Consider the following 26437-nt stretch of genomic DNA (forward strand, 5'->3'; position numbering starts at 1 on the left):
GCCTCTCCCGCCCGCAGGATGGCACCAGAACTGGGAGGGCTTTGCAGGAGGCAGACAGGTGTTTGGGGAGGCTGTGTGGGAGAATGAGGACGCTGTGCCCGTCGGGGCCGGAGTCAGGGCTCCCCGGTCCATGAGGGGGCAGCTCTGGGGTCTGATGCACCTGCAGTCCGTCTGGGTTCTGCTGGATCACCTGGGGCATTCCCTGTGTTTCTTCATCCGTAACACAGTTGACCATGACAGCACCGGCTCAGAGTTATAAGGTGGTGCGTGTATGACCAGCTGGAGGGAGGTGCCCAGTGAGGTCTTTCCTGTCTTCCAAGAATGACCTACCAGACCCCACTACCAAGAATAAAATGCATCCCACTTTTTTTTAAAAAAGATTTTATTTATTTATTTGACAGACAGAGATCACAAGTAGGCAGAGAGGCAGGCAGGGAGAGAGGAGGAAGCAGGCTCCCCGCAGAGCAGAGATCCTGATGTGGGGCTCAATCCCAGCACCCTGGCATCACGACCCGAGCTGAAGGCAGAGGCTTTAACCCACTGAGCCACCCAGGCGCCCCGTATCCCACATTTTAAGTTCAGAGGACTACCAGCTGATGGGCTGGCTGGAAGGTCACTCAGCACTGACGCTGCAAAGCCTTCGTGTAATCAAGAACTTGGCTGGCTTTTGTCCCCGGGGCCTGAGAGGTCACCTCTAAATCCTTGGAATTTCCCAAGTGACAAGAATGTCTGCTATTCATGGTGGGTTCCCCCAGCCCTCCCCTGCCAGATCACTGATGATAAACCACGTGATTTGAGCTCAATCTGCAGGGAACAGAGGGGGCTGGAGATTGTATTCAACTGGTGGCCGGTGATTTAATCAAGGGGCCTACACAGTGAACCCCAATAAAACTCTTAGATCCCAAAGCTCAGGTGAGCCCTGCTGGGTGGTAATGCTCTGCGTGTTGTCACAGAGTGATGGGCAAGAATGTGTAACTCAGGGGAGCCCTTTGGGAGAGAGGGTCTCGTGGGCAGGCCTGTGGGGCCCCTGCTTGTCCCATCACGTCTACAAGGCACTGGCTCTGAACCAGGTCGTTTGGCAATGCCTGCAGACATTTTGGGTTACAAAGCCGGGGAGGAGCTACAGGCATCCAGTGGCCAGATGCCAGGGATATTGCTAAATTATGCCCAGGCCAGGACCCCAGGACAAAGAATGATCCAGCCCCCCAAATGTCAATAGCGCTGAGAACGGGGAACTCCGCTCTAGAGACTGAGCTAGATCAGCAGTGAGTGAAGACCCAGAGCCGGGGACAACCACATCACGGCCACCGGCCAGGCACCAGAGGGAGCACATCCGGTTGCCTTCTCTCTTCTCGGCCTCAGCCTCCTAGAAGCAAGCACAGAAGAAGGGGGCACAGAGATAGCAGACACATACGTGTCCCACACGCTTCTTCCCACTGGGGCCTCAGGCCTGGCCTGGGGAGGGGAAGGATGGGGCGCAATCTGAGAAAACTGTGACTTTTTAAAAAGAACATGTGTTCGGGGCGCCTGGTTGGCTCAGTGGGTTAAGCCGCTGCCTTCAGCTCAGGTCATGATCTCAGGGTCCTGGGATCGAGTCCCGCATCGGGCTCTCTGCTCAGCAGGGAGCCTGCTTCCTTCTCTCTCTCTCTGCCTGCCTCTCAGTGTACTTGTAATTTCTCTCTGTCAAATAAATAAATAAAATCTTTAAAAAAAAAAAAAAAAAAAAAAAAAAGAACAAGTGTTCAACACCAGAGGGAGTCCTGCCGTTAGCATCCAAAGATGGCGGGAAGGCAGACTGAGGTGCCTTAACCGAGAGCTTTCTGCCCGGTGAGGACTGGAATTTTGACACAACACAGCTGGTGGCAGCTATTAGAAAAAAATAAAACCTTTTGCTCATGTGCAGGTCAACAAGACGTTTCCTTAGTGAAAGTGGCTCCTTAGTGAAAGTCAGCCCACACTGCCTGGCACTGATTCTGAGCGAACCACTTGTGTTAAGAGGAAAGTGGTAAGTCGGCAGCCCCCAGCAGAGAGAGCGGGTGAAGGATAAGTGGTTGTCATGCAGAGACCACTGGCTTCAGTTCAAGCACAAAGATCAAGGAAGCCGGGGCCTTGATTAACAAGGCACCCGAGTTCCTGAAAACATTCTGGAAAGAGTCTGTTCTTTTTTTTTTTTTTTTTTAAGATTTTTATTTTTAAGTAATCTCGACACCCAATTTGGGGTTCGAATTTATAACCCCCGAGATCAAGAGTCCCGTGCTCCACTGACTGAGCTGGCTGGGGGTGGGGGTGGCGGAAGGAGTCCACTTTTAAGCCACAAACCAGTTTCCTTAAGGGCTAAGCAGTTCTCTAAAGTCTCACCAACTCTGGGGCAAGGGGGTGGCTCAGTCGGTTGAGCGTCTGCCTTGGGCTCAGGTCATGATTCCCAGAGTCCTGGGATCAAGCCCCACGTTGGGGCTCCCTGCTCAGCGGGGAGTCTGCTTCTCCCTCTGCCTCTGCCCACCCCTACTTGTGCTCCCTCTCTCTCTCTCTCAAATAAATAAATAAAATCTTAAAATAAAGTTGCACCAATGTTTACTTCCTGAGGTAAGGAACCGAGACTCTCCAAAATGGCCGCCCTCAATTCCTTCTCTATCTAGAAGCTGATGCGGCTCCTCACGCTGTGGAATAGGGGCCCTGATCCCCTCCCCTGGAATCTGAGCAGGACTCAGTGATTTGTTTGAGCCCTAGCATGTGGCACAGGTGAGGTTCTGGGACTTCCAAGGCTGGGGCATGGGAAGCCCCGCCAGCTTCTGCCTGAGTCTCCCAGAATGGTTGCTCCTCAGACACTCCTCCTTGTAACCCAGCGGCCGTGTCACACGGAGAGACCCAGGGAGCCGCTCTGGCCCACAGCTCCAGCTGGACTCTTCCCTGAGCGCCAGCCACAGCTGTCACCACACGGGAGGGCCATCTCAGACAGTGAGCCCCGCTGCGGCTGTAACCACAGGAGTCCCCAAGTGTGAATCACCCATCTGAGCCTCGTCAACCCATGGTGAACCCAGTAAGTCCCTGCTTCAAGCCACCACGATTTGGGGCGATGAATTACTCAGACACAGATAAGTGGAACACTTCCCTAGGGAATCAGTGCTTTCAGACACATATGCTCCTTTCTTGGATGAAACATTAATCGTCTTTCCAGTGACTGCCCGGGAAGGTTCACACAAGTGGGCTCTCAGGGCTGGTGCAAAGACAGAAGACAGACACCAACACACGCTTCCCAGCTCTTAAGCCAGGTCCCCTTTGATGGGACAGCATTTCAGCACCTCGCTCCCCTTCCCCACCTGACAGTGTCTTCCTCCTTTCCACTCCTCCATAGATGTCAAACTGCTGTTCCAAAACAGTCGCCGCACAAACATGGTCAGGTTGTTGGAGATCTGGCTGTGCGGCCAGGTGCAGGGAAAATTCAAGGCTGGCATCCGAGGCTTAGCCACAGGGTGAAGTCTTTAAGTCCTCCTAATGGAAAGGCAACTTTATCTCTCATGGACACACAAGGGAGACTAGAATCCCCTGGTAATTAAATACCAATTAGACATTAAGAAAAAGCATTTGTAAAATTGTATCACCATTCAACAGGGAAATAATTTTAATTGAGCTTTTTAATTCACGAGCACTCCTGCTGACACCACCGGGTGAGGGCGGCTGTAATAGCTCTAGCTCCAGAGACCCTCTCCTTTTCTTCTTTTTTTTTTTTTTTAAGATTTTTTAATTTATATATTTGACAGAGAGACGGTGAGAGAGGGAACACAAGCAGGGGGAGTGGGAGAGGGAGAAGCAGGCTTCCCACCAAGCAGGGAGGCTGGGCTCCATCCCCGGGACCTTGGGATCATGACCTGAGGCAAAGGCAGAGGCTTAACGACTGAGCCACCCCAGGCACCGCCCCGTTGCTTGGGCAGCCAGCTTCCTCACCGTCCCACATTCCACGCCAGTATCTGGGAGGATGTGGGGAGAGACTGTGATAGTACGCATCATTTCTGCACTCCGCCTGATCCATCCCCAAACATGAAGTCGTCACTGGGACCGTGACAGTTGAGGATGCCCTTCAATAATTTTTCTGTGGCATTTACAGACGTCTGTGAGTTCTTTGAGCTTGCCCACCTGCTTGGAAAACAGGCTACAGATCTCCCTTTCATGCTAAGTCAGCAGTTCCCAAATTTCTCTGCACTTTAGGAATCCCTGGGGGGTTCCCATGTGTGCCTCATTGGAGAGCCTGAGTGCTGGTGACCCAGGGCATTAGCTCGCGCCATCCGCAGACCTGAAGGCTATTGTCTCTTGCTTCCTCTCTGCTTTTCATTAGGAATATCCCAAGACCAAACCCAGTTAGAAACCTTGTAGCACTTACATCTGTGCCAGCCTATAGAGCCTTCACGGAGTAATAAAAATTCTGGATTTAAGATTCTTCCTTCTCTAGGGGCGCCTGGCTGGCTCAGTCAGTAGAGCATGCGACCCTTGACCTTGGGGTCGTGAATTCAAGCCCCGAGTTGGGTGTGAAGCCTACTTAAAAAATTTCTCCCCTGTGTCCAATGTATTTTTACTTTGGTTAAATGTTAAGTATTTTTTTTTCCAAATATAATAAAAATATATCCTGGACGTGGTTATCCCTGGGGCATTGGGGAGCAGGGCTAGAAGGGGGCACGAGGAGTTTCTAGGATGTATTTGTTTTTACCATTATGGGTGCATTGGCTCATAAATTCAATTTATGATCTGTGCGCTTTTCTGAAGGTATTTATACTTCAGTAAGGAACCCAGCACACTCACTGCAGACCTGTTGGGAGAAACACAGAGAAGTAAAAAGGCTATAGGAGTGTGGGACCGCCAGAGATCGGCACTGAGGGCCTTTTTACTGGTGACACTGCTTTTTACATAAGGCAAAATCCTTCCCACTGATACCACCGCGATGCTGACTATACCCTTCATCCTCGTAAGAGGAGGGAAGCTGCCCCTGGGAGTTACATGAGGCTTAAGGACCGGGCTTCAGTAGCTCCATGCCCAGGGGGACTGGTTGGAGAAGACAGCAGGGTCGCCATACTTTCTCGCCGGCCGAGACTCTCTCTCCCTGATCTGATCAGGCTCACCTGAGTTCTCCTTTTGCTCAAGCCTCCCACCCTGGGCTCCCCGTGCCTCCCCTCACACGGTCCGGTTCCAGCAAGAATCCTGCTAGGTCGGTTTCTCCGGAATGACCCACCCTCCATGTCTGCTGGGGTCCCCCGCCCTCCCCCACCCCCCTGGGGTGGTGTCTGATCACTCTGGCTCCCCCACCAGCTCTTTGGCTAGGAATCCCCACTTTTCCTTGTATTTGGAGTTGACTGTTGATCTCATGGTCATGAATTCAAGCCCTGCATTGGGTGTGAACCCCACTTAAACAAAGGTTCAGATCTGCCCATTCTAGACATTTCAAATAAATGAAATCACATGATGGCCTTTGCACCTGGCTTTTTTCATGTCATATTCTTTTTTAAAAAAGATTTGATTTATGTATTTATTATTTGAGAGAGCGAGCAGGTGAGCACAAGTGGGGGGGGTAGAGGGGGTGGCAGAGGGACAAACAGACTCCACGCGGAGTACAGACCCCCATGCGGGACTCGATCTCAGGACCCTGGGATCATGACGTTATGACCTGAGCTGAATGAAACCAAGAGCCCGATACTTAACCGCCTGAGCCACCCAGGTGCCCTAAGGAACCTCATTTTTAAAGATACTTTTCTCAAAGGCCGGTGGGTAATCCTAGCTTTATTTTCCATCTCTGTTAGGTCCATTTTTTTCATGGTTGACGGGCTGGTCTTTATTGAGCGCCTGCAACACTCGGGTCTTGGTCTAGAATTAAAAGTAGCCCCTCCCCCCACCACTGCCCCTCACTCAGGCCCCAGACTGCAGGGACATGGCCCTCCCTCGGTGTCCTGGGGATTGCTGTGGATCCCCGCTCCCAGTCTCGCCCGAGCCCGTATGGCTCCCGCAACGCGGAAGGCTGCACGTTGGAGGAAGCGATCTACCCCCAGGACACAACGCGCCTCTCCCCTTGTGAATTTCATCGTCCCTGCCAAGAGCAGGAGGAGGCCGGACCCACCCCCGGCTGCCCACACTCTGCAGCTATCGAGTTCTCCCTCCGTAAGTGCTCAGTGTCCTCAGTCTGAGAACCGAGTAGTCCCAGATCCGTGTCCGTGGCACCTGGAACTCAGCCAAAAAAATGATAGGATCTTTGTGCTTCTTTGCAAATGCCAAGTTCCGATGCTCTGGATTTTCCCAGGCCATCTGAGTTAGGAAGACTGATGCACCATTTTGACTCCGCGTCGGGACCATCTGTCCCTGGCTCCCGGGATCCGCCAGCCTGCTGGGCCCGGCCAGGAGGAGGTGGAGTGTCGGGCCGGGCCCTTCCTGGCTCTCAGCATCAGCGCAGCAGCCACCTGGCACCCAGGTGCGGCTCCTCCTGCGGGCCATCCTGCTGCATCCGCCAGGGGCCTGCGGTTGGGAGAGGTCAGCCCCTAAGCCCTTCCTGAGGACTTCCGTGCACAGACCCGTGATGACTGCAGTTCGGGACAGAGACAAGAAGACAAAAGAAAAGAGGTGTTCTGCGACGTCTTACAAGCTCCCCGCAGCTCAGAGGCACTCGCCCGGCCCGGCCCGGCCCATTTTTTGGTTGGCTTCCAGTAAACAATGTCACTTAACTAATTAGTCTGTGAGCTTTGACAGGTGATCACTTGGTTCCCCGTTCCATTTCGAAAGTGAGTTCTGGCGAAGGTTGCTGGGATTATCTGAGGATGCCCTGAAGGAGAAATGACATCTTAACTCATTTTCAAGATGCTGGTCATGTGGCCGTGGCCAGGACCTCAGGACGGTGAGCAGAGACAACCAGGAACTCTTGCTTTGGTTATGGGCTCTCCTGTCGGATGCGCGAATTACACCCCTTGATGCCCGGAGACTTAGGGGCACACGTGCGCAATTAGGTTACAGTGTCCCTGTCCCCTCGCCCCCAGCTCCCCTCCTCCGCCCCAGCTGTCCGTTGCTTAGATAACCAGGGTTGTGTCTGGTAAAAAATCGAAGGGTTTGACCTTCAACAGGCAAGCCTCCAGGAAAGGGGAATTTCTATTTTTAGGATGTGGATAATGAGCAGCAGGGGTGAGCGAGGCCCCCTCCAGCACCCGTGTCTTCGTGTAGCTGGACTAAGTAGGGCGTCCGTGCCCTTCTTTTGCCCCCTAAGCTACTCCCCCAACCCGCCCACCCCCCACAAAGGGCATCCATCTAGGGAGGAGGAAGCCTGAGCGGCTTCAGGGTTTGGATGAAAGAGGACAGGGACACATCCCCCCAGGTGGCCACCAGGGGTCAGTGGGGCGCCTCCGGTGGCCGTTCCCAGAGGCCGCGAGTGCTTTCTCTAGGGTCTGGGTAAGAAGGCACTTCACCTTCCCCTGGCAGACGCGGTCCACCCCCAGGTAGGAGGAACAGCCCCGGACCCTCAGCGCAAACGAGATGTCCAGCTTGGGAGTGTGTCCAGCCCACTGCCTGTTTGCTTTGGGAACAACCCAAGGACACGTCTCGCTGGTTGAGAGATGTGAAAGTGGAAAACATTGCACAACAAAAAGCCCCCGGAAAACTGTGGACACACCCATCCCCTTGGCCTGGAAGCTGCCTGCTCCGCATGCCTGCTCCCCCCATGCCGAAGTGCCAGGGCCCTCATCCTGACTCTCGTAAGTTTTCCTTTGGGCGACTTGCCTAAGGTGGTTCAATATGGTTCCTCTTCCCTCGGATGCCCCAGGTCTCTAAACCAGGACAAATGAGCGAGGGGCAGAGCTGGGTGGGGTGGAGGGCTGGCTGCAGCCTCAGAAAGGGACATTCTCTCCCCTTGCCAAGTATCCAGGATGTGGGGTTGGGCACTGGACATCAGGCCAGAGGCTGCTTTAGGCCCAGACCGGAGCTGATGTCAGCGACAGCCTGTGGAATGTTCCTAGCCACGATTTTCTGTGCGGCTGGCTGGTCGGGGGCAGCTTCACCACGGAGGACCGACTGCCAGATCACATGATGCGAGCTGAGAGGGCCACACATTTCCTTTGGGCACCCAGGGGGCCCGGGCCCTGGGGCAAACCCTTCCTGCAAAGCCGAGTGGGGAATTCTGCCAGGCCCAAAGAGGATGGGTTGGTCCGCTTCCCAACCCTTCCTCAGGTGAAAAGTTGGGGTTTTGGAATCCTGGATTACTATGTTTAGCCAAGATGTCAATTTCTCTCTCTTGGGTAATTTTCAAAATTGGAAACCAGTGGTTTTTTTTGTTTGTTTGTTTTGTTCCCCGTAGGGACCTCTACCCACAAAGTCGACAGAATCATGTGTTGATGCTAGCAAAAATATTTTCACCTCCACATGACAGGTGCTAATTTGGGGGAAAGCAAGCTCCGGTTTGCATTCACTTGGTAGGGCTCGGGAGGTGGGGAAGGTCAGAAAGTTCTGTGGCCCAGATGCCTGGGTGGATGGAGGCCCTGCTCAGCGGGGAAACTGCTTCTGCCTCTCCCTCTGCCCTGCCCCCACTTGTATGCTCTCTATCTCAAATAAATAAAATCTTGAATAAAATGAAATAAAGTTCTGCAGCCAAGAAAGGACACAGTTTCTAGCCTTCATTTCTCTATCCGTGGCCGGCAGAGTAACAGCCCCTCAAATGTCCAGGTCATAATCCCTGGCACCAGTGAATTGGTGACCTTATATGGCAAAGGGGACTTTGAGGAGGTTTAGGAAGCCCTACATTAAAGCTCTAGAAGGGTGAGATTACCCTGGGTTATCTGTGTGGGGCCAGTGCAATCAAGGGTTCCTAAGAGGAAGAGGGAGGTAAGAAAATCAGTCAGAGAGACAACGGGGGAAGGAAAAGTCAGACAGATCTGAAGTCCCGCACTGCTGACTTTGGAACGAAGGAAGGGTCCTGAGCCAAACAACCCAGGTGGTCTCCAGAGGTTGAGCAGGTGGGGCAGTGCAGCTCCGCTGATCCATCTGAGACTTGTGACCTCTGGAGCGGTAAGATAATAACTCTGGGCATCAATGAGAACCTAATACCCTAACACACAATTTGGTTTTGTTCTTCCAAGGGCTGGGGAACAAACCCATCTTCTCAGAGAGCCAAAGACACCATAAGTCAAGGTGCGAGGTGAGATCTGAAAGTCGAGGGAGCTGTGTGCAAGCCTGGGCGTGCAAGGAAGTGTGGCAGCGGGTGCAGACATAAACAGCTCCCCCCCAACAGACTGCACCCTGACAACGCAGGGAGAGGGGTAGGTGCGCCTTCTAGACACCCCTCTCCTCTAACACCCGCATGAACATGTCCTTTTTTCAGGACACCTCGTATCAGCACATTTTTTTAAGTTGAAAATGTGAAACATTAAAAAAAAAAAAGTAATACATTAATTCACACTAGAGTCCTAATGACTCCTTGGTTTTTCCTCCTAGAGCAATTTGCATTTGCAAAACACCAGTCCCACAGAAGATCATGCAGACCCTAAGGGACAGATTCAGCCAGATCTTCCACAGGGAGAAGGCCACGGGCTGATGAAAGCAGAGATGGGGTGGTGCAGGGTCTAGCCATGGAACAGCAAAGTTTGCCCGCCAACCATCAGGGCGGGGACAGAGGCCTGGGCCAGATCCTTCCCCAGGGCCCCAGACCCCGCCACCATACTGGTCCTAGACTTGGGCCTCCAGGTCCTTGAGACCGTAGGTTTCTGGGAAGCCCTCATTACAATGATGCCAAGAAACTAACAGGATGGCCTTCAGCGGCTGGGCAGGCATCAGAAGTGAGTGGACTGCTGGTGGCCCGAGGGCTGCTCCCTGGAGGAGGCTCCAGGAGGCTAAGCTAGAATCAGCAGCTAGAATGGGCAGGCCTGCAGGTGAGGGAGGAAGGCAGAGCCCAGATAAGCCGCAGCAAGGAAACCCAGGGGGACGAGGAGGCCATGCAGAAGGCAGAGCGAAGCGGACCGCACCACACGCCCAGAATCGATGAGCCACAGCAGAAACAGAAACTCCGAACACTCCCTGCGAGCGAGCAGCCAACCAAGAATCCTGCGTGACCAGTCTGCCCTCCTGGATCGCCACCTGCGGCACACCCCACCCCCTAGCCTCCCCCCCATCCCCACACCCCCCCCCCACACCCCGCCAGATGCCTGGCAGGGTCATCAGCATCTAGGAAACTCTCAGAATGGAAAGCCTCACCCGGGGCTGTGGGAGAACACGAGTCTGCAGAGCAGTTGGCAGGCCGGTCACCTCCCTTCCCTGCTCTGACAGCCTCCTGGGGAGCAAGGAGTCAAGGTCAAGAGAGGCCTGGAGGCTCTCGAATTCGGCTTGGGAGCTGAAACCTCCGGGGAGGAGGGGTGGAGACTGCTTCGGGGACCGGTGGGATGGCGGGAATCCTATCCTAATAAAAGCCAGTCACTTGCCATCTGGCAGCCTTGGCTCCAAGTTTCCAGAGAGCTGGTGCCAGGCACCGTCGATTATTGCTTTTTCACTCTGAAGAAGAAAAGGGGCTCTCAGGTGTGTCTCCCTGGGGAGGGGGCTGTCCCTGGGGAGGAAGGGGGTGGCTGGGAGAGACGGAAAGGGGGGGGGGCTTTTCCACCTGTGAGACAGGTATTACCTTCAGGCTGAGCTACCCAGTGGCAATCAGGTACGGTTCAGGCCTGAGGCCAGACCAGAGGTTCGGACCTGCTGGGCATGAGGGCTGATGCTTAATCAGGACTTGGGGGAGGAAGCCTGGGGAGGGCGTCAAGATGTTTCCTCTTTCTCTGGGAGACCCTGCACAGCCGGACCATTGGGGCAGCTCTGTGGCAAGCCACCTACCGGGTCAAGGGCTACTCAAACATCAGTGAGAAGCTGGGGTGGGCTCAGTCTCCCAGGCGGCGGGGCAGCCCTCCGGGGTCTGCCGGGAACTGGTTGGCAGATTGGGCAAGACCCTTCACCTCCCCAGGGTTTCGGTTCCCCCCCCACTGTCAAAGGGCCACAAACGTCCTGTTCTTGCCCAGTTCCCTCTCTTGGGCCTCCCATACTGATGCGTGACTTGCTGGAGACAGATACGGTTCTTTAGAGAGAGAGGCTGGAGGTCAGTGCGTGCCTGGAGAGACAGAGCCTGGGAACCAGGAGGCCAATGACAAGAATGGGGGGAGGGCAGAGCAGTGACCGTGGAGGTGAGGGGGGCAGGGGAAGAGGCGGCAAGGAGCATAGAGGAACCATTGTGCGCACTGGAATCGGGGCCAGAGGGCTTTGCCCGTCACCTCCCTCCCACTGGGCCCCCGGAGGCGGGATAAAGAAGCCAGCAGGCTGCCCCCCCTCGCCCCCAGGCTTTCTGGTCAATCCCGCCCCCCGCCGGGCCCTGCGCCTCCAGCGGCTCCAGCCTGGGGCGCTGGGAGAAAGAGAGGGACCCTGGAGCAGGCGAGATTTCTCACCACGCACTCCCGCACGGCCAGGTCTTCCCTTCCCTGTGCCTCAGTTTCCCACCAGACTCCAAGGTTTAAAGCGGCGGCTCTTCGGGCCTGATTGCTCTCCCGAGCGGGCGACAGGGGAGGCTGCCCTGGCCTTCTCCGCAGCTACCTCCCTCCAAGGCTGAGCTCTCGGGGAGCACCGCCCCGCGTCCCGCGTTTTCCAGGCGCCTAATCCGGGCTTCGACCGCAGCCTTCACTGGAGAGGAAGAGGGGAGGGAAGGAGGAGGAGGGGAGGGTGGGCTGGATCCGGCCCTCGCGCTCCCGCACGGAGCCTCCTCCGCCCGCAGCCGCTCGCGTCCCCGCATCGCGTGACCACGGCACTGCGGCTGCCGCGCTGCAAATCCCCTCCCCGTGCCGGATTCCTGGGGAGTGGGGGCTGGGGGCCCGGAGGTTCCAGACCGCGGCCGCGGCGCTGCGACAGGGGGATGACGCTGGGGCGTCAGCTCCTTCCCACCTTGTTCTTAGTTTTGCGGAGTTTCTCGACCCTGGAGCGCGTCGCTGAGTCACCTTTCCGGAACGCGCTCGGGACGCTCAGGACCCAGCCTGGGCCGCCCGGGGGCCGCGCCAGACGGAAGCGCGCAGCACTGTGACTCGCGCCGAGCCCCGGGGCCCCGCGCCCGCGCGTCCCAATCCCGCGCCGCCCCCCTGGCGGGGGACCTCGGACTCCGCCCCCCAGGTGCCGGGTAACCGCGCCGCACTGCCCACCCCCCGGTAGAGACCCCACGGAGGCGTGCCCGAGTCCCGGCGCCGCGGGAACTGCCTCTTGTGGATCTCCCGGGGTGTTGGGAAGGGCGAGGTGTGTGGGGGCTGGTGGCGGCAGGTGCGGGCGCGCGAGCACGCGGCGGTCTGGGCCCGGACCACCCCCGCCCCTGCAGGCGGTTCGGCCTTTTCTCACTGGGGCCCCACCTGGTCAGGTCACCCAGTCGGCTTGGGCAACGCCCTCCTCCGGGTCTCCGCAAACAACCCCCCAGGGGCTTAACTCGAGTTGGTCGCGGACACGTTCAGGTCAGACTCTTGCCCACGACACGTATCTGTCTGTCTGTCTGTCTGTCTCTCTCTCACACACACACACACACACACACACACACACACACTGACACACGCGTCCCCGTTTGTCTGCGTCGGGGTGAAGACTCCCGGGACGCCTGCCTCCTCCGGCTGAGCCAGTGGAAGCGGCGGGGGCCACTCCCCGGCGGTGTGGCTCTCCGATCCCGCCAGGGACCCTCTACACCTTGTTTACACCGCCAGGCTCCCCCTCTGGCGGGTGAGGGGCGCGGGCCTGGGTCGCCCGCTGCGGGGCAGCTTCTCTCGCCCAGGTGAGCCTCGATCGTTTCCTCTGGGGAAAAGACCCAACTTTTAAGGTTCTTGACAAGGCCCCCTCCTCCGGACCGCAGTCCCCCGGCGGGTCACCTGCCTTCCCGGGGTAGGATAGGGAGGGGGCACCTGGCTGCCTCGGGCTAGGTGGCTGCGCGGCCGAGCTGCGGCTCCGAAAAGCCAAAAATAACCCTCCCGGGGAGAACGGGCGCGGCTGGAGAGACGCCGCGGCGCAGAGGAGGGGTACCCAGGCGGGTCCGGGCCTCGGGTTCCGGCGGACTGGGGCTGGGGCGCGCCAAGGGGGGGGGGGGAAGGCCCCGAGGCGGGAGGTCGCGGCGCCCAGGGGCAGCCTGGGGTCCGCCCCGAGCGTGCCGCTCCCACTCGAACTCGCCCTCGCGCGCCCGGGACGCTGAGCTCGCGGCGCGCCGCTCGCGGCCGGACCCGGGGCCCCGCGCCTCGCCGACTCCCGCCCCGCGGCGGCGCCACCGCCTCCTCGCGGGTCGCCCAGTCCGAGCGGCGGGCGCGCGTGGCCGCGTCCCGGGACCCCGCCGAGCGTCTGCGCGTGGCCGAGCCGCGGGCGCTGATTGTGCGGGAGGCGGCGCGGTGATGCCGGGGGCGGGCGGGCCCAGGCCGCGCCAGGCGCCGGTTCCACCCTCGCGAGCGCGGGGAGCGCGGGGTGTGGCCAGGCCGGGGCCGAGGCACAGCGCCCTCCCCGCACCGCGGCGCCTGGCGGCGAAGTTGAGCTGAAAGTTTGAGGCCAGAGGCGGAGAGGCCGCGCAGCCAGCATCAGTCCGGCGCCCCGGCTGTCGCTCAGACGTGGGGCCGAGCGCGGGGCGAGCCGAGTTCCGCCCTAGGCCGCTGTAGGAACGGAGGTGCCGCCTCCCCGGCAAACCGGACCGACTGGGTAGGGCCGCCCGCCCTGCCTTCTCGCCGCTCGTGGCTCCTGGGCGCCCACTCGGCGCTCCGCTGAGGGAGGCGGCGACCGGCGGCGGAGCTCGGGCTCAGGCCCCGCGCGACCCCGGCGCTGCTCCCACGAGCGAAGGGCGCGTCCCGGCGGCGCTGCCGGGCTTTGGGACCCCCGCCGCTCTGGAGCTCGGGGTGGTGGCCCCAGCCACCCGGCCGGCTCGGGGCGGCGATCGCTTCGCGCCGAACTTTGTGCCCCGCGATGTCCGCTCCAGTTCTGGCATTTTTACGCCACTGGACCCCCCTCCCCCTGGCAGTCCCGGGCCGGGTGAGGAGCTGGTGCGACCGAGAGAGCCACGGGGCTCTGACTCATCGTCGGGCCGGAACCCGACGCCCCTGAGAGGAGAGCCCCCAGGAAGAGACCTCTCGGCCCTGCGGGTGGGGGCTCAGTTCTAGGACGGGAGCGCCCTTGGTGGCACCAGACCTCGGCTCTCGGGACCCCTCGGAGGACTAGGCGATGCCGGAGCGCGCGGCTCCCCGAGCGTGGTCCCAGGATCTAGCTGGGCGCTCCCCAGCTCAGGGGGCTGCTCCGGACTCCGCCAGCGCCGTCTCCTCTCCCTCAGATCCCGCAGCCGCAGGGGATGACGAGGATGCGTCCACGGCCCCGGCTCCGGGCGGGGAGGGCGAGCCCCTCAGCCGGCACCGCGACGCCCGCCTGGGCAGCACCGATAAGGAGCTGAAGGCAGGAGCCGCCGCCACGGGCAGCTCCCCGACAGCGCCGGGGCCGCCCTGGCAGCGGGAGACGCGGGTCGAGGTTATGAATCCAGGTTTGTGGGGTCCCGGTGGGGAAGGTCTGGGTGGTGAGGGGGGGTCCCCTTCCTCCCTTGCCAGGAAGAATGGCCGGAGTCAGCTAGGCAAAAGAGGGGCTGGACAGTAGAAACACTTTTTCCCTAGGAGGCCCTAGAGAGGGATTGGGGCGTCAAGGGCACGGCGCTCCCTCCCGGAGCTCCCCACTGGAAGCCGCAGCCTCCTGCCCGGCTCGGTTGGCTCGCTTACCCGGGGATTTCAGGCCCCACGTTTCCACCCCGGTACCCCCGTTGCGATCCGCGGCCCCCTAGCGGCCGTTTGGGGACGTGGCCTTTTGGGGCTTGTTTTTCAGCGTGCGGCGCCTGGAGCCTGCCCCGGCCCTGCCGCGTGCTGGTCCTGTTAAACCCGCGCGGGGGCAAGGGCAAGGCGCTCCAGCTCTTCCGCAGCCACGTGCAGCCCCTGCTGGCTCGGGCCGATGTCTCCTTCACGCTGATGCTCACTGGTGAGTGCCTCCCCGAGGGGTAGCGGGGAGCATCCCCTGCCAGGGTCCCTCAGATGCCCTGTGGCCACCCTGTCTCTCCGCAGAGCATCGGAACCACGCCCGGGAGCTGGTGCGGGTTGAGGAGCTGGGGCGCTGGGATGCGCTGGTGGTCATGTCTGGGGACGGGCTGATGCATGAGGTGAGCCCCCCCCCCCGTTGGGGCTGGGTGTGGGTAGTGGGGGGCCGTGCTACCTAGGCTGACCCCCTGCCCCTCACACCCCCTCCCCATGTTCCAACAGGTGGTGAACGGGCTCATGGAGCGGCCGGACTGGGAAACCGCCATCCACAAGCCTCTGTGTAGCCTCCCTGCTGGCTCGGGCAATGCCCTCGCGGCTTCTCTGAACCATTATGCCGGGTGAGAGCCCAGGGTCAGAGTGGGCCTAAGTTTCCCCTCAGTGCCACTCTCCTGCCAGGTTTTCTAAGTCACCAGGTACTGGCGTACCCTTCACCATCGGTTCTGGGGTCCTCTCCGGGTGACTCCAGCTGGCTGCCTCCACCTTCTCCATCTAGGGACCCAGTGTTCCTCTGCATGCCTCAAGTCCCCAGGCAGAGGAAGGGGAGGGCAGGTGAGGCCTCCTGCCCGGCTCCCTCTGACCTCTCTCCCCTGCAGCTATGAACAGGTGACAAATGAGGACCTCTTGACCAACTGCACGCTGCTGCTGTGCCGCCGGCTGCTGGCGCCCATGAACCTGCTGTCGCTGCAGACGGCCTCGGGGCTTCGGCTCTTCTCTGTGCTGAGCCTGGCGTGGGGCTTCATCGCCGACGTGGATCTGGAGAGCGAGAGGTTTCGGCGTCTAGGGGAGATGCGCTTCACTCTGGGCACCTTCCTGCGCCTGGCGGCCCTGCGTGTCTACAAGGGCACGCTAGCCTACCTCCCCGTGGAACGGGTGGTCTCCCAGGGGCCCGCCCCCGCTGCTGTGGAGCGGCAGAACCAGCAGGGTCCCACGGACACCCACCTCGTACCCCTGCAGGAACCAGTACCCCCGCACTGGACTGTGGTCCCGGAGCAGGACTTCGTGCTGGTGCTGGCGCTGCTGCACACCCACCTGAGCAGCGAGATGTTCGCCGCCCCCATGGGCCGGTGTCCGGCCGGCACCATGCACCTGTTCTACGTGCGGGCAGGCGTGTCTCGGGCCATGCTGCTGCGCCTCTTCCTGGCTATGGAGAAGGGGAAGCACATGGACTACGACTGTCCCTACTTGGTGTACGTGCCTGTGGTTGCCTTCCGCCTGGAGCCCAAGGACGGGAAGGGTGTGTTTGCCGTGGACGGCGAGCTGATGATCAGCGAGGCGGTGCAGGGCCAGGTGCACCCAGACTACATCTGGATGGTCAGTGGCTGCGTGGAGCCCCAACCCAGCCAGAAGCCACAGCAGGGAGCCCCTCAAAGAGAGCACTTATGACTGTGGGCCTCGCCGTGCCTTAGCCTCCTGGTCAACCCGGAGCTCAGAGCGCTGCACCTTTTCCCAGGCCTGGAGGGCCTGTCCATAGCTCGTGTGGTGGGAAGGAGGACCCCTGAAGACGGTGGGAAGGTGGAGGCTGTGCTTTGGAAGGACAGGCTCTGCCTACCAAGGGCCAGAATGAGGCTCTGGGCCAGGAGCCTGGCTGGCTGGCCCTCCCTGCCTGTGGAACCCACTCCCATTTTGTTTCTGGGAGCCCAACCCCATGAATCAGATCCAAATAAAGTGACATTCCCAGCGTACTGGTCTTATCCTAGGCGTTGGGGAAGCAGTGGGGTCTCACTCCTGCCAGGGTTCTACAACTTCCCATTAGCAACGCCCAGTGGTGGGCAGTGGATCGGCACTAACTCCTGGTGTCATTTCTGATGGTGGGCACAGGACCTGGGCTGCCTCCGTCTGTTGTCGTTGTCATCTGTTTTAGCAGGGGTTAGGGTCCTGCCCCAATGATTAAGCCACCTGTGGCCTGGGAGAAACTGGGGGACTCAGCCAATGGCCTACCCCATGTGGAAGACAAACTCAGAGCCAGGATGTCTTACCTGGGGCCGCACAGCCAGCTGGCCTCAGTGAAGGGGAAAGGTCTGATTTCAGGGGCATTAGGAAAATGAGCAACAAAACCACAATGGAGGCAGTTGTTCCCTCCTGAAAGGAGTCTGTTGTCCCTCCAGTGAGGGCTCTAGGGCTCCCCAGCCTCCTCTACCTGACCCTGCCAGGTCCTCGGCGGGGCCGGGGTTGGGGGGTAGAAGTTAAAACGAGAAAGCAGAGAGGGGCCGATACCAGGTCCCCAAACTGGAAACCATTTTGGCTTAAAGGCCAGGCCAGGTGCTTCAATGCGGGCTCTCCCAGAGCCCAGAAGGCCCCAGGGACCACAGCCGCTGCTGGCAGATAATGCTGGAAACCAGTGCTGGAAAAATGGAACACAGGCCGTCCCCACAGACAAGAGCGCTGACCCAGTGAACGAGACCCCGGTCTCCCAAGCCCCGGGACACCCATGACTGCCAAGGCGGAAGGTGCACAGCAAGGTAGAAGGCGTTGGTGGCGTGAACCTTCTTGGCCACAGGTCTTGCCACCCCCTGGGGAGGGATGTATGGGATGCCCCAGAGGGGAAGAAAGGCGACGGAGCCCAGATGAATGGCAGAGGCAGGTTTAATGGTGCCACCTAGTCTTTTTTTGTACATTGTAATGAGCCAAACAAAAAAAAAAAATGCAAGTAAAAAAAAAGTTTAATCACACAGCACTTTATACAGACATCTTAAGCAGTAGGCATTCACATCTCCACATGAACAACGCACTGGGAAGCACAGCCCCACCAGTCACTCTGGATGTTTCTCAAACAAGATACCGACTCGGGGCTCCAAATGCCGCGGCCCGTGGCGCGGCTCCGTCCTCACGCGCCGGGCGGTTAGGGCACAGCGCGGGTGCGGAGCCAGCTTAAGGCGGACAAGACGCATCATGCTTTGGCTTCTTTTTTTTTTTTTTTTTTTTTGTCTTTTTTTTTCTAATAAGAGTTAATATCTTTGCTTCTGAGATTTTCTTTCAACCTTAAATATTACATACATACACCCAAAATTACATAGCTGCGATGTGCTCAACAGCAACCTCTTCACCTGGAGCTTCACATTATCAAAAGCTTAGAAAACCTGTAAACCTCTGGGCCTGTCTGCGAGGGCGGAGAACCCCTGCTGGCCGCCCCCTCCCCTCAGATGGAGCCTGCAGTTTGTAAGCGACCAGAGGCCGCATGGGGCTGGCTCCTTCCGTGTTCAGTGAGCTGTGGCCGCCTCCCAGGGTTAGCATTTGACAGGGGGGGGTGGCAGAGTGTGCGGAAGAGGCCCCGCCCCGGCCCGGCCTCGTCTGCGCTGCTGCTCTGCCTCCTGGGGCCCTGGGGTGCGGCGGAGGCCGGAATGCCAGAGCAAGGCACCTACCGCTGTTTTTCCAGCAGCTCCCCGGTCCTCATTCCGCGTCACATGTGAGGGGCACCGCCTTTCCTGGGTATCCCCCGTGAACCCAGCCTGGTCCCAACCTCTCTTAGAGAGCAAGTTCAACAGGCCTGAGAGTTATCCTGGGGTCTAAATGGTCCAGAGCAGAGCCAGGAGTCGGTGACAGCAGCTACAGCTCCCCAGCAGCAGGGGGCCTGGGAACAGGGAAGCTCCGGGGCACGGGAGAGGTTGACAGGGGTGGGGGGGGGGGGGACTTCTGGCGCAACCCACACTTCATGCAAGGCACGGCCACTCGTCCTGCTGCTGGGCTGCCCGACACGTGGACCCCCACAGAGCCCTCGTGTCAGGCCCTAGGAAGACCCTACCTCCGACCCGAGAAGGGGGCGGCAAGGGAGCTAGTGCCGGGACCCTCTGCCTGGGTGGCAAGTGGAAAATCAGCAACAGGTTTCAGATGCTCTTTGCCACTGGGGGCCGGCCTGTTGAAAGATTGCTTCGGGAAAGAAACGGCAGCATCTCAAGAAACTTCTTGCACTTCAGCATCAAACTCACCTTGGGGAGAGGGCAACCAGGGGCTTCTGCATTGGGGACAAAGGAAAAATGGAAAGACGGGCGATTCCAGGGGAGGGAGTGAGCAGGCAGCAGCTGACCTCTCCCCACGAGATGTTCCTTGCTCGAGGTGGGCGGCTACTTGTCCTCTGTGCTCTCAGGCATGCCCGCCTCTAGCAGAGCGGCCCGAAACTGCGTCAGGACACCCCGGATGCTCTTGATGAAACCCTTGGAAAGTGGGAAGAGCGGGAAGCCGATGTCGGGGTAGCCGCTCTTCTCGGGCAAGAAGCTCCGGTAGCTCTTTCTCCGCTTCTTTGGTTTGACGCTGGGTGGCACCGGGGCGTCAGGCGCTGCCTCCGAAGTCTGGTCTGTGCGGTCCCTGCTAGCTGAGGCCAGGCCCTGGGCGCCGCCCTCCGAGTCTGAGCCCTGGGAGGCCTCTCCGGGGCCCAGCCCTCCGTCCTCAGGTTCTTCTCGGCCGTAGTCGGAGAGCTCGGCCACGGCCGGCGGCTCCGGGGAGCTGCTGTCCTTGGGGATTCCGTTGGGCAGGGCCTGGGCCCTCTCCGGCAGGGCGTGGGTCTCCAGCCAGGACTCGATGCGGTTCACCAGCCGCCAGCCGCCCGTGCGGAAGTGCTGCCGGATCTCCTGCTCGAACACCTCCGGGGGCCGCCGCACCAGCTGGGTCATGGACTGCACCACGCGGATGAGCGCCATTTCGTTGTAGCAACGACTGTTCTCGTACCCCTCCTGCAGGCCCCGGTCGCTGTCGAAGCCCGCTTCATTGTAGTACGGTTCATTCACCAGGATCAGACCTGTGGGGTGGGGAGCCCATGAGAGCTGGCCTGGGGATCCCCCGAGGGCGGCCAGAGCGACAGGCGGGAGGTGGGGGACATAAAGGCCAGAGTCACTGGACCCTCCAGCAGTTTCCCCACCAGCGCCCCCACCCTGCGCACTGTACCTTGGATGGAGATGAGCACCTGCAGAAGGCTGGACTTGCTCGTCCACCTCTCTGTCCCCTGAAACACACACACACAGCACGATCACCTCTGCCCCAGACGCCCACCCCCGACCCGCTGTGCTTCCTCCCTGGCTGGCTGGCGCCGGGCTCACCTTTCCGATCCACGTGCCCAGGAGGCTGACGCACACCTTCCCGTTGTCATACAGGTTGGGGTTCAGGCGGCCACTGCACTGGGAGAGGTAGCAGAAGTGGGGGGGCACGGCTGGGTAGATGTTGGGGAGCTGGATGTCAAACAAGTAGAGGCCATCCTCGTAGGGGGTACGAGTGGGACCCTTGATTAGGGCCGAGAAGAGGTCCTATAGGGAGGGAAGGCTGAGGTCGGTGGGCGCTTCTGCACATGGTGCCTGCTTGGATCGGGGGCAGGGGTGTGTGCGTTGGGGGGGGGAGAACAGGACCCAGGGACTCCAGACACCACCAGCTATGGAGAAGCTAAAGGGAAACACTCCTGTGTGGGCCTACGCAGCATCTTTCCACTCTGTGGTATTAATGGAATTATCCCAACTTGCTTTTATTTCGCCAGGTGTTTTTCATCATAAGTCATTACTTTCTTTTTTTTTAAATCCATCTTTTTTTTTTTTTAAATTTTATTTATTTATTTGAGAGACAGAGATCACAAGTAGGCAGAGAGGCAGGCAGAGGGAGAGAGGAGGAAGCAGGCTCCCCGAGGAGAAGAGAGCCTGATGCGGGGCTCGATCCCAGGACCCTGGGATCATGACCTGAGCCGAAGGCAGCGGCTTAACCCACTGAGCCACCCAGGCGCCCCCATAAGTCATTACTTTCAATCTGACTCCTTAAAACAGCTGCCCTGAGCCCCGCCCCCACCCAGGCCAGCAACAATTACAACTAGTTAGAAGATGAAAGAACATTCCAGGGTGGCAAGGCTTCACTTGCTTTTAGGGAACCAGAGGGACAAGGGGATCTGGAACTCCTGTGGCAATGCTGGCAGACCACCAAAGAAACTCAGGTCACTCAGTCATTGGGGAGACTCCCCACAGATGTTCGAGATCTGTGTCAGGTGTGGGGGCGGCACCAACTGCAAGCAGTGAGGCACGTGACACTGCAGGCCGTACAGACAGCGAAGGCGGAGGGCCGACTGGAAGGACCGAATCCTCTCCTGCATGTTTTTATCGGTGTCACCCTGCGGGCCTCTAGATAATGCACTACTCCCCTGTCCCTCTGAGTGAGACTTGGAAAAAATGCCATTCCCTTCTCTCAGCAGAGTTGAGACAGTCTGGAATTTTCAAAAGTTTTACTAAAACTCAAGAAAAAGCAAAAGTGTCATTAAGAACCCTGAGCAGCCAGGGTGGGGGTGTGGGGGGATGGGGTGCCTGGGTGCTTGGCATTCAGGAGGGCCCGTGATGGTGAGCACTGGGTTACATACAACTGATGAGTCACTGACCTCCGCCTCTGAAACTCATAGCGTAGCCTATGTTGACTGAATTTATTCATGTATTCATTTACTTATTTTTTAAAAAAATTGTATTTATTTATTTGACAGACAGAGATCACAAGTATGCAGAGAGGCAGGCAGAGAAAGGAGGAAGCAGACTCCCCGTCGAGCAGAAAGCCCGATGTGGGGCTCAATCCCAGGACCCCGGGATCATGATCTAAGCCAAAGGCAGAAGCTTCACCCCACTGAGCCACCCAGGCACCATTAACTGAATTTAAATAAAATCAAGGGGGCGCCTGGGTGGCTCAGTCATTAAGCGTCTGCCTTCGGCTCAGGTCATGATCCCAGGGTCCTGGGATCGAGCCCCATGTTGGGCTCCCTGCTCGGTGAGAAACCTGCTTCTTCCTCTCCCACTCACCCTGCTTGTGTTCCCTCTCTCACTGTCAAAAAAAAAAAAAACCTAAAATGAAGAGAAAAAAGAAAAAAGACCCTGAGCAGTCCCACCCTGGGGCCTCCAGCCTGCTGCAGGCAGGGCCAAGCAGCGCCTCTCTTCCATTCTGTGGCCCCTCTGACCAGGGCTGGGCGGCAGCTGGGGCCGGGGTCAGACTTAAGTTCAGTGTCTCGCACAACGCGCAGCGCCCAGCAGGGGCCCGGTGCAGGTGTTGACTGAATGAGGAGCCGGGCCAGGCTTGCCTGTGCCTGGGCCGCAGAGAGAGGAGCGGAGAAGGCAGTGGGACATGGCCACGTTGGGGAGGACTAGCCTGTAGCCAAAAGAGAAGGAACCAGGTCACGAGGCACCCAGATCAATAGGTCTCAAAAACGAGCCCACTGAGCAAGAAAAGCAAACTGCAGACGATGCGGACAGGGCTGGACCGCTCACGTGAGATAAGTCACAAAACGATGCTCTGGTGACACAGGACAACGTGAACATATATACAAGGTCTTCTGCAGGGAGACCCACAAACTCCTGAAGTCATGACACGTAGGGGCCGCGGGAGGACTGGTCAAAGGCACCGTTAGCTTTTTCTGAGACGTTCTAGTATTTCAAAAGAATGGTACTCAGGTAATAACTGTGTACTTTAAAACGAACTTTTAAAAGGAGGGGGAAAAGAACACACCGTGTGGTCTAGACACGGGCCGGGGAGTCCTGCCCCCGGCCCCCCGCCCCAGCGGAGCCGGGCTCCCAGCCCTATAAGGAAGGGGTGTGGGCGGCCTCTCGGGCTGCGCAGTCCCGGGGCTCCAGGTGCCCAGAGCCAGCCGCCTCCACGGCACCAAGCGCCCACGCCAGCAGGCCCGCACCTGCCTGCCCCGAGCCCACTCCAGGCTACTTGCCATTCTGTCCTCAAAGGTCTTGACCATGATGCCGTCAGGCAGCGAGGTAGCCAGCAGGGCCATCTCCTTCCGTACCGTGCTGAAGAACTTCTTGGCTTCCGGAGGCTGGAACTCAATTTTCTTAAAAGAGTGATTTGCTAGAAGGGGAACAAAGAGGGGTCAGTCCGTCATGGCAAGCCCTGAGCGCTCTATCTGGCTGCCGCCCTTGGGACGCGTGGGCCCGGAGGGAGCAGCTGCTGGGTCTGCTCCCCAGACAGGCGACTGTAAGCCCACAGGCTGCGCACCCACTAGCCTGGCATCCGCGCCAGTGACCACACCAGGGAAATGGCTTCCTCCCCTCAGGCGGCAGCTGGGAGCAGGGAGGGGACTGGCACAGAGAAGGTGAACTCACAGGGCGCGAACTCCAGCACTGAGAACACCTCGCCCTTAGCACTGGTGAAGGTGACACCAGGCTTGCCGCCGCACTGCTGGCAGAGCACCGGGGTCTCGCTGGGCCACTCGGCCTTCACAGGTGACTGCCCTTCGGGTCTGTCCTCCTTGCGCTCTGTGTCCGGCACTGCCTCCATCTTCTCCTCCTCCGCAATGGCCACATTGTCCAGCGTCTTCTTGAGATTTTCCTGCAGTTTCTTGATGTCATCTAGAAACTTCTTCTCCCGAGTGGGCTTCTCAGGCTCCACTGTGGGGGAGGTGGGGGAGCCCGTCAGAAGCTGCTCCACGGTCATGTTCTTGAGGCTCTCCAGGATCTTGATGGCCTCTTTCAGCTCCCGGAAGCTCTTTGGGGGCCCGTCCTTGCCGGCCTTCTCCATCAGCCCCGCCACGGGGGCAGCCATGGCCACAGCCCCCTGAATGGCGGCTGTGGCAGCCTCTTCGCTGATCACCACCCCCTTGTCCTCCTCAGGGGCTGCCGGCTGCTCGGCGGGAGGGATGGGGGGCTCCTCGATCTTGGGGTGCTCGTCCTCCACCAGCCCGTTGTCAGTCTCCCAGCTGTCGCTGTCGTCTTCCCACTCATCCGACGACGCCCCGCTGCTGCTGCCTTCCACCGAGTCATAGTCTGACTCCTCGATCTCAGACTCGATGTTGTACAAGTGCTGGGGGCAGAGGGGCACAGGCAGCTCAGAGAGGCTCTGCCGGGCTCTAGGGCAGACCCCGACCCTGAGAGCTGGCGGTGCCGGGGTGCAGAGGCCTCAGTGGGCCCCCTCCAGCCTTTCCCCGCTTCCTGCTCTGGACTCTGCTGTTGGGCCTCTCCGTGTCCCTGGGTCTCTGGAAGGGGCCTCTGCCTGCCCCACACCCGCCCGCAGGGCTTGAAGCCCCAGCCCGCAGCCAAGGGCTGGTCTGGACTCCTCTGCCCCTGTGTATACTGGCCACCATTTGCCCTCAGTGGCAAATCCAACCCCGCCCCCAGAGGATTCGGGGCAGCCCCCTCTGTGGCTACTAACATGCACTAGCAGTGGGAGGTTCAGCAGAGCTGGACTGGGTTGCATCCTGTTCCCGTGTTCCTGGAACAGCCGCCCAGACCAAGGGGTGAGCCACTCCCTCCCGCACCCCATACAGGGGCCAGGAGAGGGGCTGGGAAGGGAGGATCAGCTCAAAGGGGCAAAGAAACAGTAGCTAGAACAGCTGAGCTGGGACTGGGACGCCACCTCTGTTCCTTTCTCTTTCTGATCTGGGAAAGTTTTCCTAGAAATGTTGGTGGGAAAGGCTCTGTCCTAGAGCAAGCAAGCTGTACTTCTTAGCATGGGGAGAGGGGGACGCAGCAAACCCAGAAGGTCTGTGACAATCTGCACACACCCGGCAACCTGGGGAGCCTTCCAGGTGGGGCAAGACTCGGGCCAGCTGTGGGCGGCCCCCCTGCTCCCCTGCCTCCCGCCCCCACCTCAGCACGCGGCATGTGATGCCCCCTTCTTCTGAGGCTCTCCCTGAGACCCACACACCCAAAAGAAGAGACCCTCACCGGGAAGATCTGTGAGCCTGTCCTCCTGTTCCTTGAGAAGGGACAGAGGACAGGCCAGGGCTCTCAGCCCAGCTGCCACAGCTGTGAGCCAACTGGTGTGGGTCCGGGCCGGGGCTCACCTGGGGCAGGATGATAGTCTTCGAGTTGTCGGCCCACACCACCTCCACCTTGCTGCTGACGTCCACACGGGCCACTTGGCCAACCGACGGCTGTGGGGCAAATGGGGCAGGGTCAAGGGAGGAGCTCTCTGAGGGGCAGGGAGGCCAGAGCGCCTCCAAAAGGGAGCTCTGGCAATGGGTGACAAGGGTGAGGCGATGAGAAGGGAAGGGACGTGGGTGCCAGCCAGAAGCCACACGTGGTGAGCAGCTCAAGCGTGGGACCCTCTGGCTCCAACGTGGGCAGTCACGGGCACAGACCCCTGTAAACGCCCTTCCTACCTGCGGCATCTGCTCTCACCACATTTCCTGACACTCTCAGGATGGGGTTCCTGCCACGGGACTTTTGTTTCTACTCTTCCTCTGCTTGGCCCCAGGCAATGTTCCTACCCCCTCACCAAGGCCCATGGTGAGGCCGTGGACGCCCCCTCCCCCAGCGGCTCCCGCGCCCCTACGGCACTCAGGACCAGAAGCTGGAGCCACCGGGGCTCAGGGAGCAGCTACAGGAAGTCTGACCCTGACTGTGACTGGCAGGAGAAACCTTGGGGAGGCCTTCAGGCAGCGGCCCTAGTGGGGAAGACACTGAAGGCAGCCCGGGAGCCCAGAGGACTTCCAGATCTGGTCTCCTGGGGCCACCTGGTGGCACCTCCAGGGACTGCAGATGCTGGACGGGATATGGAGAGACAACCCCCCCCACCAACTGGCCCGCAGCCCCACCTCATCCTCCTTGTGAGGAGCTCCGTCCTCGGTATTGCCAATGCGGATGACGATGTCGGTGGTGCGGAACCGGAAGTCGGGGTGGTCGGCAATGTCGTAGACGCTCACGTCCTCCTCTTCTCCGATCAGCTGGAGGACAGGATGGGTTGTCACGAGTGCAGGGGCCACGCCCAGTGCACCCCAAAGACGCAGGGGGGCTGCACACACTCACCTCCACGTCATCCCCGCTGGGCCGCAGCTTGAACCACTTCACCATGCAGGTGCGGCCCACGTGGTCGCCAGACTGCACCACACCGTAGACAGCGGGATCCGGACAGCTCTGGACTGGGGAACCAGAGCAGAGAACGTCTCAGGAGCTGCGCTGGTGCTGCCCACCACCCCTGACATCCCAACCGCGGCAGGGCACAGAGCCCCGATGCTCCCTGGCTAGGCTGGGGGAGGCCAGAAAAGGCTGTCCCAGTCCTTGAAAAAGCGAGTCACCTTCCAAGAGGGAGTCTCCTCCCTGCCCTGAGACCTCTGGCCCATCCTTCCCAAGCCCGGCCCAGGCCCTCGGCCAGGCGGCCTTCTAGAGCGGGCGCTACCTCGTTTATCCACCACGAAGTCTCCGGGGCAGAACTCGTTGTTGTCCAGGTGGTGCACAGGGAAGAGGTCGTTGGAGCGAATGTTGCACTCCACGGAGCCATCCTGCCACATGACGTCTGCCGAGGTCATGGTGGTCACCACCTCCACGGCCACCCTGCGGGCGCACGGCGCAACCCGCCAGCCAGGCCGCACGAAACGGGCGGGAAGAAGACAAACAGGTCCCTGTGTGCTCACCTACACCCTCCTCTGAGAAAGGTCTCACTGGGGAGAGCTCGGCGAATGTGGTCCCAGAGGCCAGACTCGGGGCCGGGGCCACTACGCTACCCGCCACCCC

General features: G+C 59.5%; 2 protein-coding genes and 2 long non-coding RNA genes across 8 annotated transcripts in view; 1 reads left to right on the forward strand and 3 right to left on the reverse strand.

Annotated features, from left to right (window-relative positions):
- Positions 1 to 380: 380 nt before the first annotated feature.
- LOC309850829 lies at positions 381 to 4798 on the reverse strand. Its single transcript, XR_014304455.1, has 3 exons — positions 4700 to 4798; positions 3318 to 3489; positions 381 to 1366 (listed from the first exon to the last, which is right to left on the reverse strand). It is a non-coding gene; the product is annotated as an uncharacterized lncRNA (long non-coding RNA).
- Positions 4799 to 8345: 3547 nt separating this feature from the next.
- LOC309850822 lies at positions 8346 to 12075 on the reverse strand. The gene is made up of 4 exons (XR_014304449.1): positions 11914 to 12075; positions 11424 to 11655; positions 10201 to 10276; positions 8346 to 9010 (listed from the first exon to the last, which is right to left on the reverse strand). It is a non-coding gene; the product is annotated as an uncharacterized lncRNA (long non-coding RNA).
- SPHK1 (sphingosine kinase 1) lies at positions 11114 to 16719 on the forward strand. Of its 4 annotated transcripts, none has more exons than XM_082705236.1 (6): positions 11114 to 11444; positions 14300 to 14503; positions 14836 to 14985; positions 15069 to 15163; positions 15264 to 15379; positions 15635 to 16719. In XM_082705236.1, the coding sequence occupies exons 1-6, from the start codon at positions 11126 to 11128 to the stop codon at positions 16422 to 16424; spliced, it is 1674 nt and encodes a 557-aa protein (XP_082561362.1). In that variant the 5' UTR covers positions 11114 to 11125; the 3' UTR covers positions 16425 to 16719. The 4 variants fall into 4 exon arrangements, with proteins under 4 accessions (XP_082561362.1, XP_082561364.1, XP_082561365.1 ...); XM_082705238.1 differs by lacking the exon at positions 11114 to 11444 and adding an exon at positions 12345 to 12775; XM_082705239.1 differs by lacking the exon at positions 11114 to 11444 and adding an exon at positions 13479 to 13677.
- An 887-nt stretch (positions 16720 to 17606) lies between these two features.
- The window catches only part of UBE2O (ubiquitin conjugating enzyme E2 O), a 58161-nt gene continuing 49330 nt past the window's right edge, over positions 17607 to 26437 (reverse strand). For both annotated transcript variants that reach the window (XM_082705164.1, XM_082705165.1), the window contains exons 10-18: positions 26103 to 26257; positions 25733 to 25845; positions 25522 to 25650; positions 24769 to 24858; positions 23090 to 23786; positions 22699 to 22835; positions 20069 to 20272; positions 19917 to 19974; positions 17607 to 19770 (exon numbers count right to left, since the gene is read on the reverse strand). In XM_082705164.1, coding sequence (XP_082561290.1) covers positions 19100 to 19770; positions 19917 to 19974; positions 20069 to 20272; positions 22699 to 22835; positions 23090 to 23786; positions 24769 to 24858; positions 25522 to 25650; positions 25733 to 25845; positions 26103 to 26257 — 2254 coding nt within the window. In that variant the 3' untranslated portion in view covers positions 17607 to 19099. The remainder of the gene's footprint in view (positions 19771 to 19916; positions 19975 to 20068; positions 20273 to 22698; positions 22836 to 23089; positions 23787 to 24768; positions 24859 to 25521; positions 25651 to 25732; positions 25846 to 26102; positions 26258 to 26437) is intronic.

The sequence above is a fragment of the Mustela nivalis genome (genome assembly GCF_964662115.1).
Source record: "Mustela nivalis genome assembly, chromosome: 17".
Lineage (NCBI taxonomy): Eukaryota > Metazoa > Chordata > Mammalia > Carnivora > Mustelidae > Mustela > Mustela nivalis.

Excerpts from the sequence above, each read along its gene's own strand:
- SPHK1 (XM_082705236.1), top strand. The coding sequence starts at position 11,126 with ATGACAAGAATGGGGGGAGGGCAGAGCAGTGACCGTGGAGGTGAGGGG. Across the intron at positions 11,445-14,299 it reads ACGCACTCCCGCACGGCCAG|ATCCCGCAGCCGCAGGGGAT; the intron begins GTCTTCCCTTCC and ends CCTCTCCCTCAG. Across the intron at positions 15,380-15,634 it reads TCTCTGAACCATTATGCCGG|CTATGAACAGGTGACAAATG; the intron begins GTGAGAGCCCAG and ends TCTCCCCTGCAG.